Raw genomic sequence first — 14,138 nt, 5'->3', positions numbered from 1 at the left:
AACTCACACTCTAACGGGAGACAACAAGTATGTTATAGCCAACAAGCTTCTGAGGGGAGGAATTAGACAAGGGAAAAAAAAGGGAAAGCACCAGCATTAAGTGAGTTGCCTAGGGTCACAGCTGAGATATGTTAGAGGTGAGGCTCTAGGCATGCTTTCTATCTAGTACCAAATGCTGCTCCTCACTGGAAAGAATATAGCCCAAAAAAATGGCAACTGGGATTTTGGGATCATAGATCCTACCAGAAGAGCTCCCAGAAGCCTTTCGATCGAACTCCCTCATTTAAATATGAAGGGTTTGAGCTCAGGGGAACGGGTTGGCAGGTGTTGGTGAGATTTAAACCCAGGGCTCTGGGCTCCACAGTGGGTGTTTTTTTTTCTCCCCTCATCTACCAATTCTGCACGCCTGCAAACCTGCCGAGGTGTCCTCTATCCTTAAAAAGCCTTCCCCCGATCCTGCTTATCACTCTACATCTCTCCTCCCTCTCACAGACAAGTCACTCTGCTTCCTCACCTCCCACTCAACTCTCAATCCTTGGCAATCTGGTTTCTCACTGCACCGGCTTTCTCCGAGGTCCCAGCCATTTCATCATTACTGAGTCTAGTCTGCCTCTCCTCCGTGCTCAGCTCTCTGGATCTCCCTGTGGCATTTTGACACTGTTGATTCCCCCAGTATCCTAGATGATCTCTCTTCCCCTCCACTTCTGTTACACAGCTCTCTCCTGCTTATCCTCCTCCCACCTGTCAGACAAGTCCTTAGCCTCATTGTTCCAGCCCTCATTCATGTCGCGCCCCTGGCTGTGGGTGGACACCAGGGATCTGTCCTGGGCCCTCTTCGCTCTCTGTACATCTCTTTCTTGGTTGTGATTTCATGAGTTCTCATGTCTCCCCTGGCAGCAAGCCAGGGAAGGTAATAGTTATAAGCCTCCAGGTGGGGAGAATATGGCTGCTTTCATAAAAAATCAATTAATACTTTTGAATATATATGTGCATATGTATGATAAACTCCAGAATTTACTTCCTTTCATACAGAATTAGGGTGTACAAGGTTTATTGAAAGTCAGGGGGTCTAGAGGGTAAAAAAGGTTGGAAATTCCTAATGGGGATGACTTCCAAGTCTCTATATTCAGACTTCATCTTCCCCCTGAACATCAGTTGCACATCACCAACCTTCTTCTAGACGTCCCCACCAAATGTCAAAAACAGAATATCCCCCCAAATTCATTATTTACCCCCTCAAACCCACTCCTCAACATCCTTATTTCTGTGGGAAAAGCACCACCAACTTTCCAGTCACCCAGGTTCAGAATGGGACCAGCAAGATGTGTTCTACAAATTTTTCCAACCTGAGAACCTCAAAAGAAGGGAACTCTGCCAATGAATAAATGCAGCTTAGTCGATAAGATAAGAAGACAGAACATCCACAAGTAAGGTAAAAATGTCATAAATTAATAGAAAGTTAACACAGAGTTTTCATTTCCTGTCCCTAACCACATCTAACTCCATGCACCTACCAAAGTAGGTACAAGCAAGGTCTCAGACTTGTGATTCAGGGTCCTGTTAAAGGACCCTTACACAACAGTAACCTTACCCAAATCCCACTGGCCAAAAAAGAAGTAGCAGACACTGATTCTACCCAGCCACTTGAAGGAGCAGAGTTGATGGAACATAAGACACAACCAAGGTAGACAACAAACCACGAGGACCAGAGTCACAGACTGGAAGGGAACAGCCCTTTGAGAGAACAGAAACCCAGGCAGGACAGTCTTCTTCTCCTAGACTTCACTCAAGGCAGGGACCCTGACCCTGCTGATTCCCACATCTTCCAGCTCAAGGAGCTCCTGGGGCTACCTTGGGAGGTCTATCTATGCAAGGGTGAGAAGCAAAGTGATTTAGATTCCCAAAGGCAAGTGGAAAAGAAGATATAGGAAAGACCCAAAGAGCAACTGAGAAAGACTGAATAAAAACCTAGCCCACAAGCAGATAAACCACAAGAGAAGATTATAAGTATAGAAGGAAGAATGAGTAAAACCTCAAAAAGAAACCAAAATTCTTAGAACAAATATTATATTTAGAACAAATGGACCAATGTTACCCAATGAAAGAGAGCCTCTTCAGAAATCATGAGATATTAGCAAAAAAAAAATCCAGAATTTTTCAAAAGAAAAATACAACTTTTAAAAGAGGAAATTATGAGTGACAGAAATCAAAGCTCCCGATGCAGAACTAAAAAAACACAAACAGAGGAGGAAAATTGAATACATGACAAAGAATAAGAATTTAGCACACAAAAAATATATATTAACTGGAGGGAAATTCCACAGGAAAAAAAAAAAGCAAAAGGCAATAATATTAAAGAACACACGAACTCTACTCAAACCAAAATGACTGACTTTAAAGATAAGCTGCATAGAGATAAGGATCAAAAATCTCCCAGAACATGAGAAATCAAACACTCTTGAATACCATCATGCAGGGAATAATATAAGAAAAATGTCATCTTTGGCGCTTTCCTTTCTCTCATCCCCCTATATTTAATCAATATTGCAAGCTCCTTGAGGGCCTCTTTTTGTATCCCCAGCACTTAGCACAGTGCCTGGCACATAGTAGGCACTCAATAAATGTTCATTGATTGATTGATCCATAGATTACCAAGTTTTGCCATTTCTCTCTTGACAACATCTCTCACATCTATCTCATTCTCTTCAGTCCCACGACCACCAGCCAGGTTTGAGTTCTCATCATCTCTCATGGATTCCAACAATGGTTTCCCTGCTTGTAGTCTCTCTTTGCAATTACGCTCCACACAGCTGCCAAACTGATATTCCTACAACAGAAGCCCGACCATACCACTCCCCTGCTCAGGGTTCTCTATCCCTTCTAGGATAAAATACAATTTCCTCTGTCTGGCTCTTAAAGTCCTTTGTAATCTGGCTCTGCTTACCTTTCCAGACTTTTCTCATTTTATATCCCTTCATACATTTGGATTTCTAGCCAAATTGGCCTAATTGCTGTTTCCTGAACTTGGTACTCCATTTCCCACCTCCACACCTTTGCATAGACCATTCTGACTACCTGAAATGTACTCCCTCCTCACCATATAGCTCAGATGCCATCCTCTACTCAAAGCCTTTCCTGATATTCCTATTTGTTAATATTCTCTCTCTCTCTCTCTCTCTGGGTTCCTTTCAGATAAGCATGGTGTATGTTGGACTTGCCAACCATGAGCTAGAGAGAAAGCTTCATTTCTTGGAGAGCCAACCCCAGCCAGGAAGACCTGGGTTCATGTCTTGCCTCTGACATATATGGACTGTTATGACCCTGTGCAAGTCAAGTGCCCTCTTAGTGCCCTAGACGACTCTCCAGAATTAGAAATTGCAGAACAATTGTTAATGTACATTTTTACCAACAGAGAAAGAATTCCAGGACTAGGAGGTTCCTTCACAAATGAGATTTTTAAAAGGCAAATTTTTAAAAAGTATACAGGATTAGGAAGGTGACTATAATCAGATCCACACCTGGAACATTGTGTTCAGTTCTGGGTACTACATTTTAGGAAGGGTATTGATCAAATAGAGAGTATCCAGAGGAAGGGGGCAATTAGGTGGTGCAGTGGGTGAGTGCCAGGCATGGAATCAGGAAGACTCATCTTCCTGAGTTCAAATTAAGCCTCAAACATTTACTAGTTATATGACCCTGGGCAAGTCACTTAACCTTGTTCGCTTCAGTTTCCTCATCTGTCAGATAAGCTGGAGAAGGAAATGGCAAACCACTCCAGTATCTCTGTCAAGAAAATCCCAAATGAAGTTATGAAGAGTTGGGCACGACTGAACATTATCATCCGCAGGAGAGGGCAACGGGAATGGAAGAGGGTCTTGAGTTCATGCCATATGAGGAGGTGTTGAAGGAACTGGGGAAGAGGAGATTAGGGGGTCACCTTCCCCAAGAATCTAAAGGGCTGTCCGGTCAAGGCTTGGTCCCATGGGGGCAGAACAATGAGCAGGGGCTGGAGGAGAGTTCACAGAATCACCAAACTTGAGAGACGGAAGAGGCTCCAGCCACCATCCAAAAGGAACCCTGGCACAACGTCCCGGAAGGGAGGTTCTCCACCTTCGGCTTGAAGATCCCCCCGAAGTAGGGGCAGCCCACCCCTAGGGGACGGCTCTCATTGGCGGGAAGCTTGGGACATCGAGCCCAAGCCTGCTTTTTGGTGGCGGAGGGGCCGAAGTAAACAGACGTCAGGAAAGCCTTTTTTAAAACTAAATTTTATTTTTTAACAATGAGAACTGTCCAACTCGGGAGTGCGCTGCCTCCGGGCCTGCCCCACTCAGGCTGCCCCAGGAGGACGCCCCGGACCCAGGTGCGATCTGCAGCTCCGCCACTGTGAAGTAAGAGCTTTAAGCGCCTCTGACGTCACGGCTCCCCCTGCCCAGGGTTCCCCACCCCCACTGGGCCGGCACAGCACCGAGGGCTGAACCTCACCTGCAGGGGGCAGGGCGTCCCCTCCCCGCCCTAATCCTGGCTTCGGCCCCGCCTCCGCCTGGAGCCTCCTCCGAGCCCTCCGGGAGGCTCCCCCGAGAAGGCAGGGGAGGCGGCTGCGGCGGTGGCTGCAGAGCGAGCCCGAGTCCGAGCGACAGAGACAGCGACAGCACGGACTGCAGCGGGAGTAGGAGCCGGAGCCCCGGGGGGAGCGGACGGCAGACAGGTAGCGAAGCGGGCCAGCGGGTGGGAGCCCAGGGCGCCCGCGGTTCCGGCCCCACACCCCCCCTGCCTCCCTCCGTCCCCCTCCCTCCAGGGCCCCCTCCACCTTCTTTGCCTCCCTCTGTCCCCTCCCTCCATCGGCCCTCTTTCCTTTCCTCTATCCCCCTCTCCCCTTTTCCATCTTTCTGCCCACCTTTTCCATCTTTATTGCCCCTTTCCCCCTTCCTCTGTCTTCCTCTTCCTCATTGCCTCCTCTCTCCCCCCTCCATACATTGCCCCTCCCCTTTCCTTCCCTCTATCCCCCTCTTTCTCTTCCTCCGTCCTCCTCCCTCCATCACCCTCGTTGGCCCTGTACTCCATCCCATTCTCAGTTCATCTCCCTCCCCCCGAATCCTGCTGCCTTCACTACAAGGGTGTCCCGGCTCACCTAGTCCCGCCCCTCCCCCTCCCTCCAGAACTCCAAACTCAGACCCCCCCCCCCACTCCCACATACACTCACAGTCCCTCCCCCTCGGCACAGGTAAACAGAAACCAGGGCGGGGCGGGGCGGGGCCTGCGCTTGCAGGTGGGGTAGGAAGGAGGCCCCCGAGTGAGTTGACTAAGCAACTGGTGGGAGTTGGGGGGATGCAGGCTGGGGACGATGAGCCTCTATGTGTGTGTAGCTGTGATTGCGGCCCGCCCAGAGGAGGGATGATCTGGGTGACAGACAACAACGTGGGTCTGACCGAGGAGTCCTCAGAACCTGGAGCCCATCCTGGCCCGACACACCGACCTAGGTGCTCCTGAGCCTGTCCCATCCCCTCTCTCTGCTTCTTTCATCTGGTGTAAAGAAAAGAAAAAGAAAAAGAAAAGTCAGGGGCTGGGCTTGGGGGAGAATGCTGGTATATGGCTGAAAGTCCCCTTTCAGCCTCCAAATCCTAGATTCTGTCCAGCAGTGTGTCAGAGTCAAGGGCTAGGAGCAGGGCCATTCATAGCTGGATGAGTGTGGAAGAGTGTTTACAGAGCTATGTGGGAGAGGGTGAAGGCAGGCAGGGTCTTCGTTGGAGAGGTGAGCTCTGTAGCGAGGCAGTGTGTAACCCTTGGAGATTAAGTGTTCTCCAAGTGCAAAACTCAGACATCATTTGTTTGTGGTCCCTCCCAGTCAGGCAATTCACTTGGTCCTATGGCCTTTCCCCTCTCTGACATCCAGTCCTAAGGTCTCTTGTTCTTACCCCATATTCTAAGGTCCCTAATTTTCTAAGGGCTCTCCCACTTCCGGCATCCTGTGTTTTTAAGGTCTCTTTTAGCAATGACATCCTATGTTCTACGGTCCTTTCCAAAGTTGGCAGTCTATGGTCTATGGGAGACAATTTAGAGACCAGCCAAGTTCAACCCTTTAATTTTACAGATTAGGCAACTAGGGACCGTACAGCAGACCTTGCACAAGATTATTTGATGGGTTAGTTAGAACTGGCCCTAGAACCCATGTAATCTGTGTGCTGGGATGCACATGACCTCAGCTAGAGTTTGCTGAGGTGGCTGACCACCTGTGTACCTGTCCAATATACAGGGGCCACATCTGATATGGACATCCATGTATCTGTCTCTGCATGCCCTGAGCCATCCAGCCTGACCTGTCTGAGAAGCTGGCTGGTGTCTACCCATGTCCTGGCTAAGGAGTAATGGGGAAAGAGACATGAGGACAGCTGTCTCCTTGGGGGCAATTTTGTCCTTCCCCTGCACCACTGGGATGACCCTTAAGTGATGAAGTGGGTTTCTTCAAATTTCTCTCATACCCTCACCAGGCACCACAGATCTCTCTGCTCTGGTCTTTCCCACCCTTGCCTAGGCAGCTGTCAGACTGGTTCCCAGCACAAGAAAGCGGCAGGGATGAGGTCACGGTGAAGAAGCTTCACCAGACGCACACCCCCACCCCACCCCAACACACACACACACACACCCAAGCAACCCTCTCTCCAGTAGCAACAATGCAGAGCTTGTTCACCAAGCATCTATTAAGCACCCTAGGAGGAGAAGGAAAAAAAACCAAGCATTTATATAGCACCTCCTGTATACAAGGACACTGTGTTAAACCCTGGTGATAGAAAGATACAAAATGATCTGGGGGTCTAGTCCCAGTGATTCAGTGTGTTACCTTGGACATGTCACTTCCCTCTCCCAGCATCAGGATTTCTCCTTTGTGGAAATGGACCTATATAGTCCCCAAGATCTCTTCCAGCTCTGAAATTTATGATATTTTTATTCTTTTTTTTTCTTTTTTTTTTTGTTTTGTTTTTATTCTCTATTAACAAAGACTGGCATTTGTATATTGCTTTAAGCACTTTACGTGGTCTATCTTATTGAACCCTTGAGAGATAGGTGCTCTAAGCATCCCCACTTTAGAGAGGGGGAAGTAGAAGTTGAGAGAATTAAAGTGACTGATCCAGAGTCTTGCAGCTAGCAAGTTGTCTAAGGAAGTATTTGAACCTAGGTCTTTCTGACTCCAAGTTCTGTGATTTATACCAGGGAGTTTCTTCCGTTTATATTCCCTCCCCACTCTGATATTCTCTGTTCTATGTCTTGAGAGAGAGACAGAGAGAGAGAGAAATTAACTCTAAGTCATGCAACACAGAACCCACCTCTCACCCCCGATTTGGTCCATAGTTTGGGAAAGTGGTCAGGACCTGGATTTGAGCCTGAATTTCCTTTCTTTACATTTGATGTTCATGTGTCTTGGATGTTGCCTAACCTTGTTGTGGGGACAGGGTAGAGGAGTCCCAGAGAAGAAACACATGTGAAGTTTTTGTAAGGAAAAACAGGGAGATAAGAATCCCCACTAGCCTCTCCTTGAAGACCTCAGAGAAGGAGGAAGTCACCCATTCCAATTTTGAATAGCTCTTACAATTATTAGCAAGTTGAGTTTTTCCCCCCGATATCCAGCCTAAATCAGTCTCTCTTGCAATCCTCGTTCTTTCCTCCAAGATCTCTCCTCTGGGGCCAAAAAGAACAAATCAAACCCCTCCTTCGCATGACAGACCTTCAGATGCTTGAAGCCAACTGGGATATCTTTCCTCAGCCTTCTCTTCCCTGGGCTAAATGTTTCTTCAACTGATCCTTATATGACACAGACACTTGGGACCATTCACTGTGCTGGTTATCCTCCTCTGGACACTCCTTTGTGAAATGTGATGCCTGGTACTGAACCCAATATTATAAGTGTTGTCCAACAAAGACCTAAAAACCATGCCTCCTGTCTAAAGGCATCCTGAAACCCTTTTTTGTGGAGACCACATCACACCACTGACTCATATTGAGTATGCAGGCCTCTAAAAGCCCCAGACCTTTTTTCAGAACAACTGCTATCTAACCAGGGACTCCTCTATCCTGTATTTGTGAGATTGATTTTTTGTCCCCAAGTGGAAGACTTTTACATTTATCTCTACTGTACTTCCTTATCTTCCATTCAGCCCAATCAAAACTCTAGCCTAAGATTTTTTTTTTTTATCCTGGCTATGTCATCCAGTTTAGTCAGTTCAGGAAGCATTTATTAAGTACCTACTGTGTGCCTGGCACTGGGCTAAACACTGGGGATACAAATAAAGTCAAAAGAGCAGTCTTTGCTCTCAGGGACCTGTGCTTTATTTAGGAAGGTCACCTTGACAGCTGATCTTCCTAAGGCAACTTAGAATTATCTTTGGCTCCCCACTCTTCTCTGCTCCCCCATTCAATCTTCTACCAACTCCTGCCAGTTCTTCCACTCAGCCACCAAAGTGACCACCAGATCTGACCATGTCACCCCCCCTCCCCATTCAAGAAACTCAGTGGCTCCCTATCCCTATCCCTGATCCAGGATCAAATAGAAAATCTTCAGTTTGGCATTCAAAGTCCTTTGTAACTGCCCCCTAACTCGCCTTTCAAGTGTTCTTACACCCCACCCACACCCACACTCTTATTTTTCCAGCCAGTGACACTGGCCTCCTGGTTGCTCTTTGAACAAGGTATGCCACTTTCCAACTCCAGGTATTTTCTCTGGCTGTCTCTCATGCCTGGAACACTCTCCTCATTTCCACCTCCTGGCTTCCTTCAAAATCCCACTTCATATAGGAAGCTTTCCCCAATCCCTCTTAATTCTAGTGACTTCCCTTCTATTTACTTCCAATTTATCCAATATAGAGAGCTTATTCATGCAGAGTTGTTTGCCTATTGTCCCCTCCATTAGAAGAAACTGAGGCAGGTCCAATGATTTGCCTAGGGTCACAAAGCCAGTAAGTGTCTGAGGCTGGGTTTGAACTTGACTCCAGGTCAAGCATTCTTTTGCCGTCCAGAGCTGTTCCTTACCATTTCTTTAATAACTTGTTCTAGAATTTTCCCAGGAATGGAAGTCAAATCCAATGGCCTATATTATGCAGATGCTGCTCTCTTCCCTTTTGGGAAAATGAGGTCATTTGCTCTTCTCCAACCCTGCAGACCCTCTCTTGTTCTCCGCCATCTTTCAAAGAGAATTGCTAACGCCTCACAATCACATCTGCTGGGTTTTCAAGAGCTTGAGAATGTAGTTCATCTGGGCCAGGTGGCTTGAATTCATGGAGGGCAGTGAGGTATTTTCTCACTATCTCCTCATTTATCCTGGGTATGCCCTTGGGGCTCCCTATGAGCCCTTTCAGCTCTGTCCTTCCCACTCTACAGGCTCATTCCCCCTAGTAGAGAAAACAAGGAAAGAAAGGTTCAAGCAACTGAGACTTCTCTCTGTTATCAGCATCTCATGCCCCCAACATGGTGCCATCTATCTTTGATCTCCTGTCTTCTCCAATGTGGCTAAACCTAACCCAAGCATCCCTTGTGGTCCTTGGCTTGTTGGCTCATTCTGAGCCACGGTGATCCTCAAACTAGCTCGCACCATGCTTTTATAGACATCCTGCTACTTTCCCTTGTTTCCCTCTTCTGTCCATGTCTTTTTATTATTTTTATTATGGTGAGTTCCTTGTGTCACAGGGAATTCTCGTTTTTCCTCATTCAGAATTGTTTCCCTTTGTATCTTCAGAATTTCATTCATAACAGCTACCTGTCCCTCCTGGTCTGATATCCCCTGTAGAATTTTAATTCTTGGCATCCTACCCTTTCCCTGAAGGCTTTGAAATATACTCTTCTCAAATCTAGAGAAAGATATCAGACTATGCCCCAATTGCTTCTCCTTTCCTATCACAAACGCTTAAGAGAGAGGGGTCATTTCTCCCTAAGGTTCTTATCATTTCTGCCCTAGTGGTCAACTGGTCAAGAAAGCAAGTCATTACTGGGGCTACAGCACAGGAATCAGGAAGACCCAATTTCAAATCCAACTTCAGCAGAGGTTGTCTGCCTCAGTTTCCTCATCTGTAAAATGGGCATAAAAATAGCATCTACCTTACAGGGTTGATGTGATAATCAAAAGAAATAATATTTGTAAAGTGCTTAGTGGAGTGCCTGGCACATAGTAGGTGCTTAATAAATGCTTCTACCTTTTCCCCTCCCTTCTCCCCTATTTTGTATCAGGTACTATGTTGGCAATTTCTTACTATTGATGAGAATCAGATTCAGAACATACTATCTTGGGTCCTCTATTTTTTGAGTGGTTGAAATGATCACTAATGCTGAGATTCTTGACCTGGAATCTATGAACTTTTAAAAATTATCTTGATAACTGTATTTCAAAATAATTATTTTATAATGATTATAATACATTAACATAACTATTAATTGTTTTGACATTCTATTTTTAATCTTATGTATTTTAAAACATGATTCTGAGAAGGGGTCCCTGGGCTTCCCCAGCCTGAGTGATTGCCCAAGGGGCCCCGGCCACAAAAATGCTCAGGACCCTAAGCATTAGGTCAAGTTGAGAAGTTATCAGCTGCTCTGTTTTTGCTAGAGACAAAGAAAGACAGAAAGCCAGAGAAAAACAGAGACCAATAGAAAGAGAGAAAGGAGAAAGAAAGAAAAGAGATGAGAGAGAGAAGGAAGAAGATAAGAGGAGGAGAGAGAGAGAAAGGGGGAAAGAGGGAGAGAGAAAAGGAAGAAGAAAGGAAGGAAGAGAGAGAGACAGAGACAGAGATGGCGGGCTCCACCAGCTGTCCAGATAACTGAAGTCTGACATCACTACCAGCTTACAATCTGCTCCAGTGACACATGAAGGGGACCCCAGCACTTCAAGGGAAGTGGGGGGCCATCCTCCCTTGATCCCAACCCCTCCTCCCTCCCCTGCTCCCTGCAGGCGCAGCCATGTCACTGCCTGTAGATCCCTTGGGGGCAGCTCGGATGAGTCCTGAGGAGCTGGTGAGCCAGACGCGGCACGTGGTCCAAGGTCTGGAAGCTTTGAGAGCTGAGCATCGCAGCTTGGCTGGGCGACTCCAGGACGCCCTAACTGAGGCTGGCACCAGCTCGGGGGAAGTGACCTTCCCAGGTCTGGATCTGCTGGAGGAGAAACACCATGCTCTTAGCCAGTCCCTGGAGGCTATTGAGCTCGGGCTGGGAGAGGCCCAGGTATGAGGTTTTCCTGGTCAGTAGGAAGAGGATCACAGGGGTGTTCAGTGTCACTGTGGGCTGTGGGGTTCACTGGAAGGCATAGGGAGCGTCTGAGAAATTGTTCTGGGCCATGGTGGTCACTGGGTCTATGACGATCAGCAAGGATGTTAGAAGGTTGTGGGGGACGTGGCAATCAGGGCCCTGGAGTATGTATGAGGAGATTGCTGGGAGGTGTGGGGTCTCCAGGGACCCTGGTGGATGCCTTGAAAGCTCTGAAGAGTCTGGGGGATGTAGAATGGTTGTGAGGATCCCCATGAAGGGACCCTGAAAGATGTGGGAATGTTGGGGAAGGTAGGGGAAAGGGGGCATCTTCAGGGGTCTGGGAATCTCTAAGGGACTTGGGAGGGTGAGGGAAGACAGGAGACACATGGGAAATGCAGAGGGATCATAGGGCATGTGAAGGGAATTACTGTGGCCCATGGAGCTTGCTAGTGGGTCAGGGAGGGTCAAAAAATATTAAATGAGCGATGACATGGAAGAGTGACCAGGGAAGGTGAGACAATTACCGGAGAGTCCTAAGGGCCAAAGGAAGAATGTGGGGGCCTCTGAGGGGCAAGGAAAGTTTGTTCAGTGTGGGTCAGTCATCAGAGGTGTGAAAGACACTGAGGGATATGAGGGAATGTGAAGGGTGGTTGTGAGACCATAGGTGTGGAGGGGTTTGAGTTATAATGAGCTTTAAGAGAATACTGAAAAAGAGAGAGAGAGAGAGGAAAGAGAAGAAAGAGAAGAGAGACAAAGAGGAGAGAGACAGAGGAAAGAGGAAGAGCATTGTGCAAGTAGGACATGTGTGTGTGTGTGTGTGCACATGTGTGTGTGTGTGTGCACATGTGTGTGTGCACATGTGTGCATGTGCAAGGATCCCTGGAATCCAGACTGACAGTCAGTCCCCTCTCCACATCCTGGCCTGTGCTCTGGCAGGTATTGCTAGCGCTATCCACACACATGGGGGCTCTGGAGGCCGAGAAGCAGCGGCTGCGGGCCCAAGCTCGGCGCCTGGCCCAGGAGAATGCATGGCTTCAGGAAGAGCTGGAGGAGACAAGGAAGAGGCTGCAGGCCAGTGAGGAGACTGTGGCCCAGCTTGAAGAGGAAAAGAGTCACCTTGAGTTCTTGGGCCAGCTGAGGCGCTATGACACCTTGGACAATGAGGACCACCAGGATGGAGCCAAGGTAACGCCTGGAGTCCAGGCGTCACCTGAGAACCCTTCTCCTGGGCCCTCAGACAAAAGCCGCCTCTAGAATCTGCTGGACCCTCAGATCTTTCCCCCATCATTCTCACGTTTATTTAGAGTCCCTCAGACCTTCATTTATAGACCCCGGACTTGTGGCACACTCATATAACCTCACCCTTTGGCTGAACTGTAACTAGGGCAGGGAGACTGGGGCATTGCTCCAGGGCGAGGGGGCATATTTCTTCACCCATAGGTTCCTCCAGTCTGACATCCTCATGCCTTCGTCATCCACTGCTAGGCAGCTGTCTGCTGTGTCCCCTGCCTGCCATCACCTCCACTCTGCTTCCAGGGTGGTTTTATTAGGGGCTAGGTGGGTTTAGTTCAGCATCTCTAGGGGACAGGCTACCCCTTTGCCTATTCAATCGTATCCCATTGGGGTGGACATTCTTTCTCCTGCTCTCAGATTTCCCCTAGATACCAGACTACCTAATTGTACATTTGTCCTGAGGTTCTCCTATGCACCTTCCCTTCCCCACCTAGACCTTCATTTAGAGGCAGTGTGGTATAATGGATGGAACTCTAGACTTAGAAACAGGTCACCCTAGATTCAAATCCTGCCTCAGGCCCTTAATAAGTTGAACAAATCGCATCAGCCCTGCAGGGCTCAGTTTCTTCTGTAAGATGAAGGCCTCAGGCTCAGTGACCTCTGAGGGCCCTCCTAGCTCTGAATCTGCAATTCTAGAATCATACTCTCAGCACCTAACCCTCCATGACCCCCAACCCCAACCCTCAGACGTCCTTCAGATCCTCAGAGAAGAACCAGTCCTGGCAAGGTCATTTGAGGTCACTCATGTCACCATCATTCTCTGTCCCTGCCAGGAGAAGACGGAGGAACGTGGAGACAGCCTTACCTCTCTGTTCCCCAGTGACGACAAGAAAAGTCAGTGTCTGGGCCCCGGACCGGTCAAGGGAATAGGGTGGGGGCCTGGGTCTTGGGAAGGGAAATGGGTTCCTGTGTAGGGGACGGAGGGGGTCTTAGGAGCGGTGCTCTGGGAACAGCATGGGATTTGGAGTCAGATGACTGGGTGACCTTGGGTAAATCACTTAGCCTCTTGGCCTCAGCATCCTCTTCTGTTGGCCCGAAGACTGCTGGGGTCCCTTCAGGCTCTTCATCTGTGGGTACTCCGGTGCAGGGGCAGCCAGGAGGAAGTCAGGCCAAAGCCTGGGGAGGAGACGAGGCCTCAGGTCAGTGGGGGTGAAGGTGGGGTGACAAGAGGCTGCCTCGCTCCGCACCCCAGGTCCCGAGGCGTTTGGCGCAGCCACCGCCCAGCAAGGGGGCTATGAGATCCCGGCCCGCCTGAGGACCTTGCACAACCTTGTCATCCAGTATGCAGGGCAGGGACGTTATGAGGTGGCTGTACCCCTGTGCCGCCAGGCCTTGGAGGACCTGGAGCACACGTCTGGTCACTGCCATCCCGATGTGGCCACTATGCTGAACATCCTGGCCCTGGTGTACCGGTGAGGGGCCCTCCCCACACTTGCTTTCATGCCTCATCCAGCCTATCTCACGGCGTCCTGTGTGTCCCCCAGCCGCTCATGGCACGGCATCTCTATGTATCCCCCAACCAATCTCACGGCACCCCCACGTGTCCCCCAGCCAATCTCACGGCACCCCCACGTGTCTCCCAGCCAATCTCACGGCACCCCCACGTGTCCCCCAGTCAATCTCAC

At 48.8% G+C, this 14,138-nt stretch overlaps 1 protein-coding gene across 2 annotated transcripts in view; it reads left to right on the top strand.

Annotated features, from left to right (window-relative positions):
- Positions 1-4,601: 4,601 nt before the first annotated feature.
- KLC3 (kinesin light chain 3) overlaps positions 4,602-14,138 on the top strand; it is an 18,179-nt gene continuing 8,642 nt past the window's right edge. Inside the window, exons 1-5 of one of the 2 annotated variants that reach the window (XM_027858519.1) lie at positions 4,602-4,705; positions 10,928-11,196; positions 12,157-12,405; positions 13,287-13,347; positions 13,706-13,925. In XM_027858519.1, the coding sequence (XP_027714320.1) occupies positions 10,936-11,196; positions 12,157-12,405; positions 13,287-13,347; positions 13,706-13,925 (791 nt within the window). In that variant the 5' untranslated portion in view covers positions 4,602-4,705; positions 10,928-10,935. Of the gene's footprint in view, positions 4,706-5,406; positions 5,478-10,927; positions 11,197-12,156; positions 12,406-13,286; positions 13,348-13,705; positions 13,926-14,138 lie in introns of those variants that run through there. The other variant, XM_027859190.1, reaches the window with a different exon arrangement.

This window comes from Vombatus ursinus, unplaced genomic scaffold (genome assembly GCF_900497805.2).
Source record: "Vombatus ursinus unplaced genomic scaffold, bare-nosed wombat genome assembly UNPS02000021.1, whole genome shotgun sequence".
NCBI lineage: Eukaryota > Metazoa > Chordata > Mammalia > Diprotodontia > Vombatidae > Vombatus > Vombatus ursinus.
The sequence above is the reverse complement of the archived record's forward strand: the minus strand, read 5'-3'. Positions and strand labels throughout refer to the sequence as shown.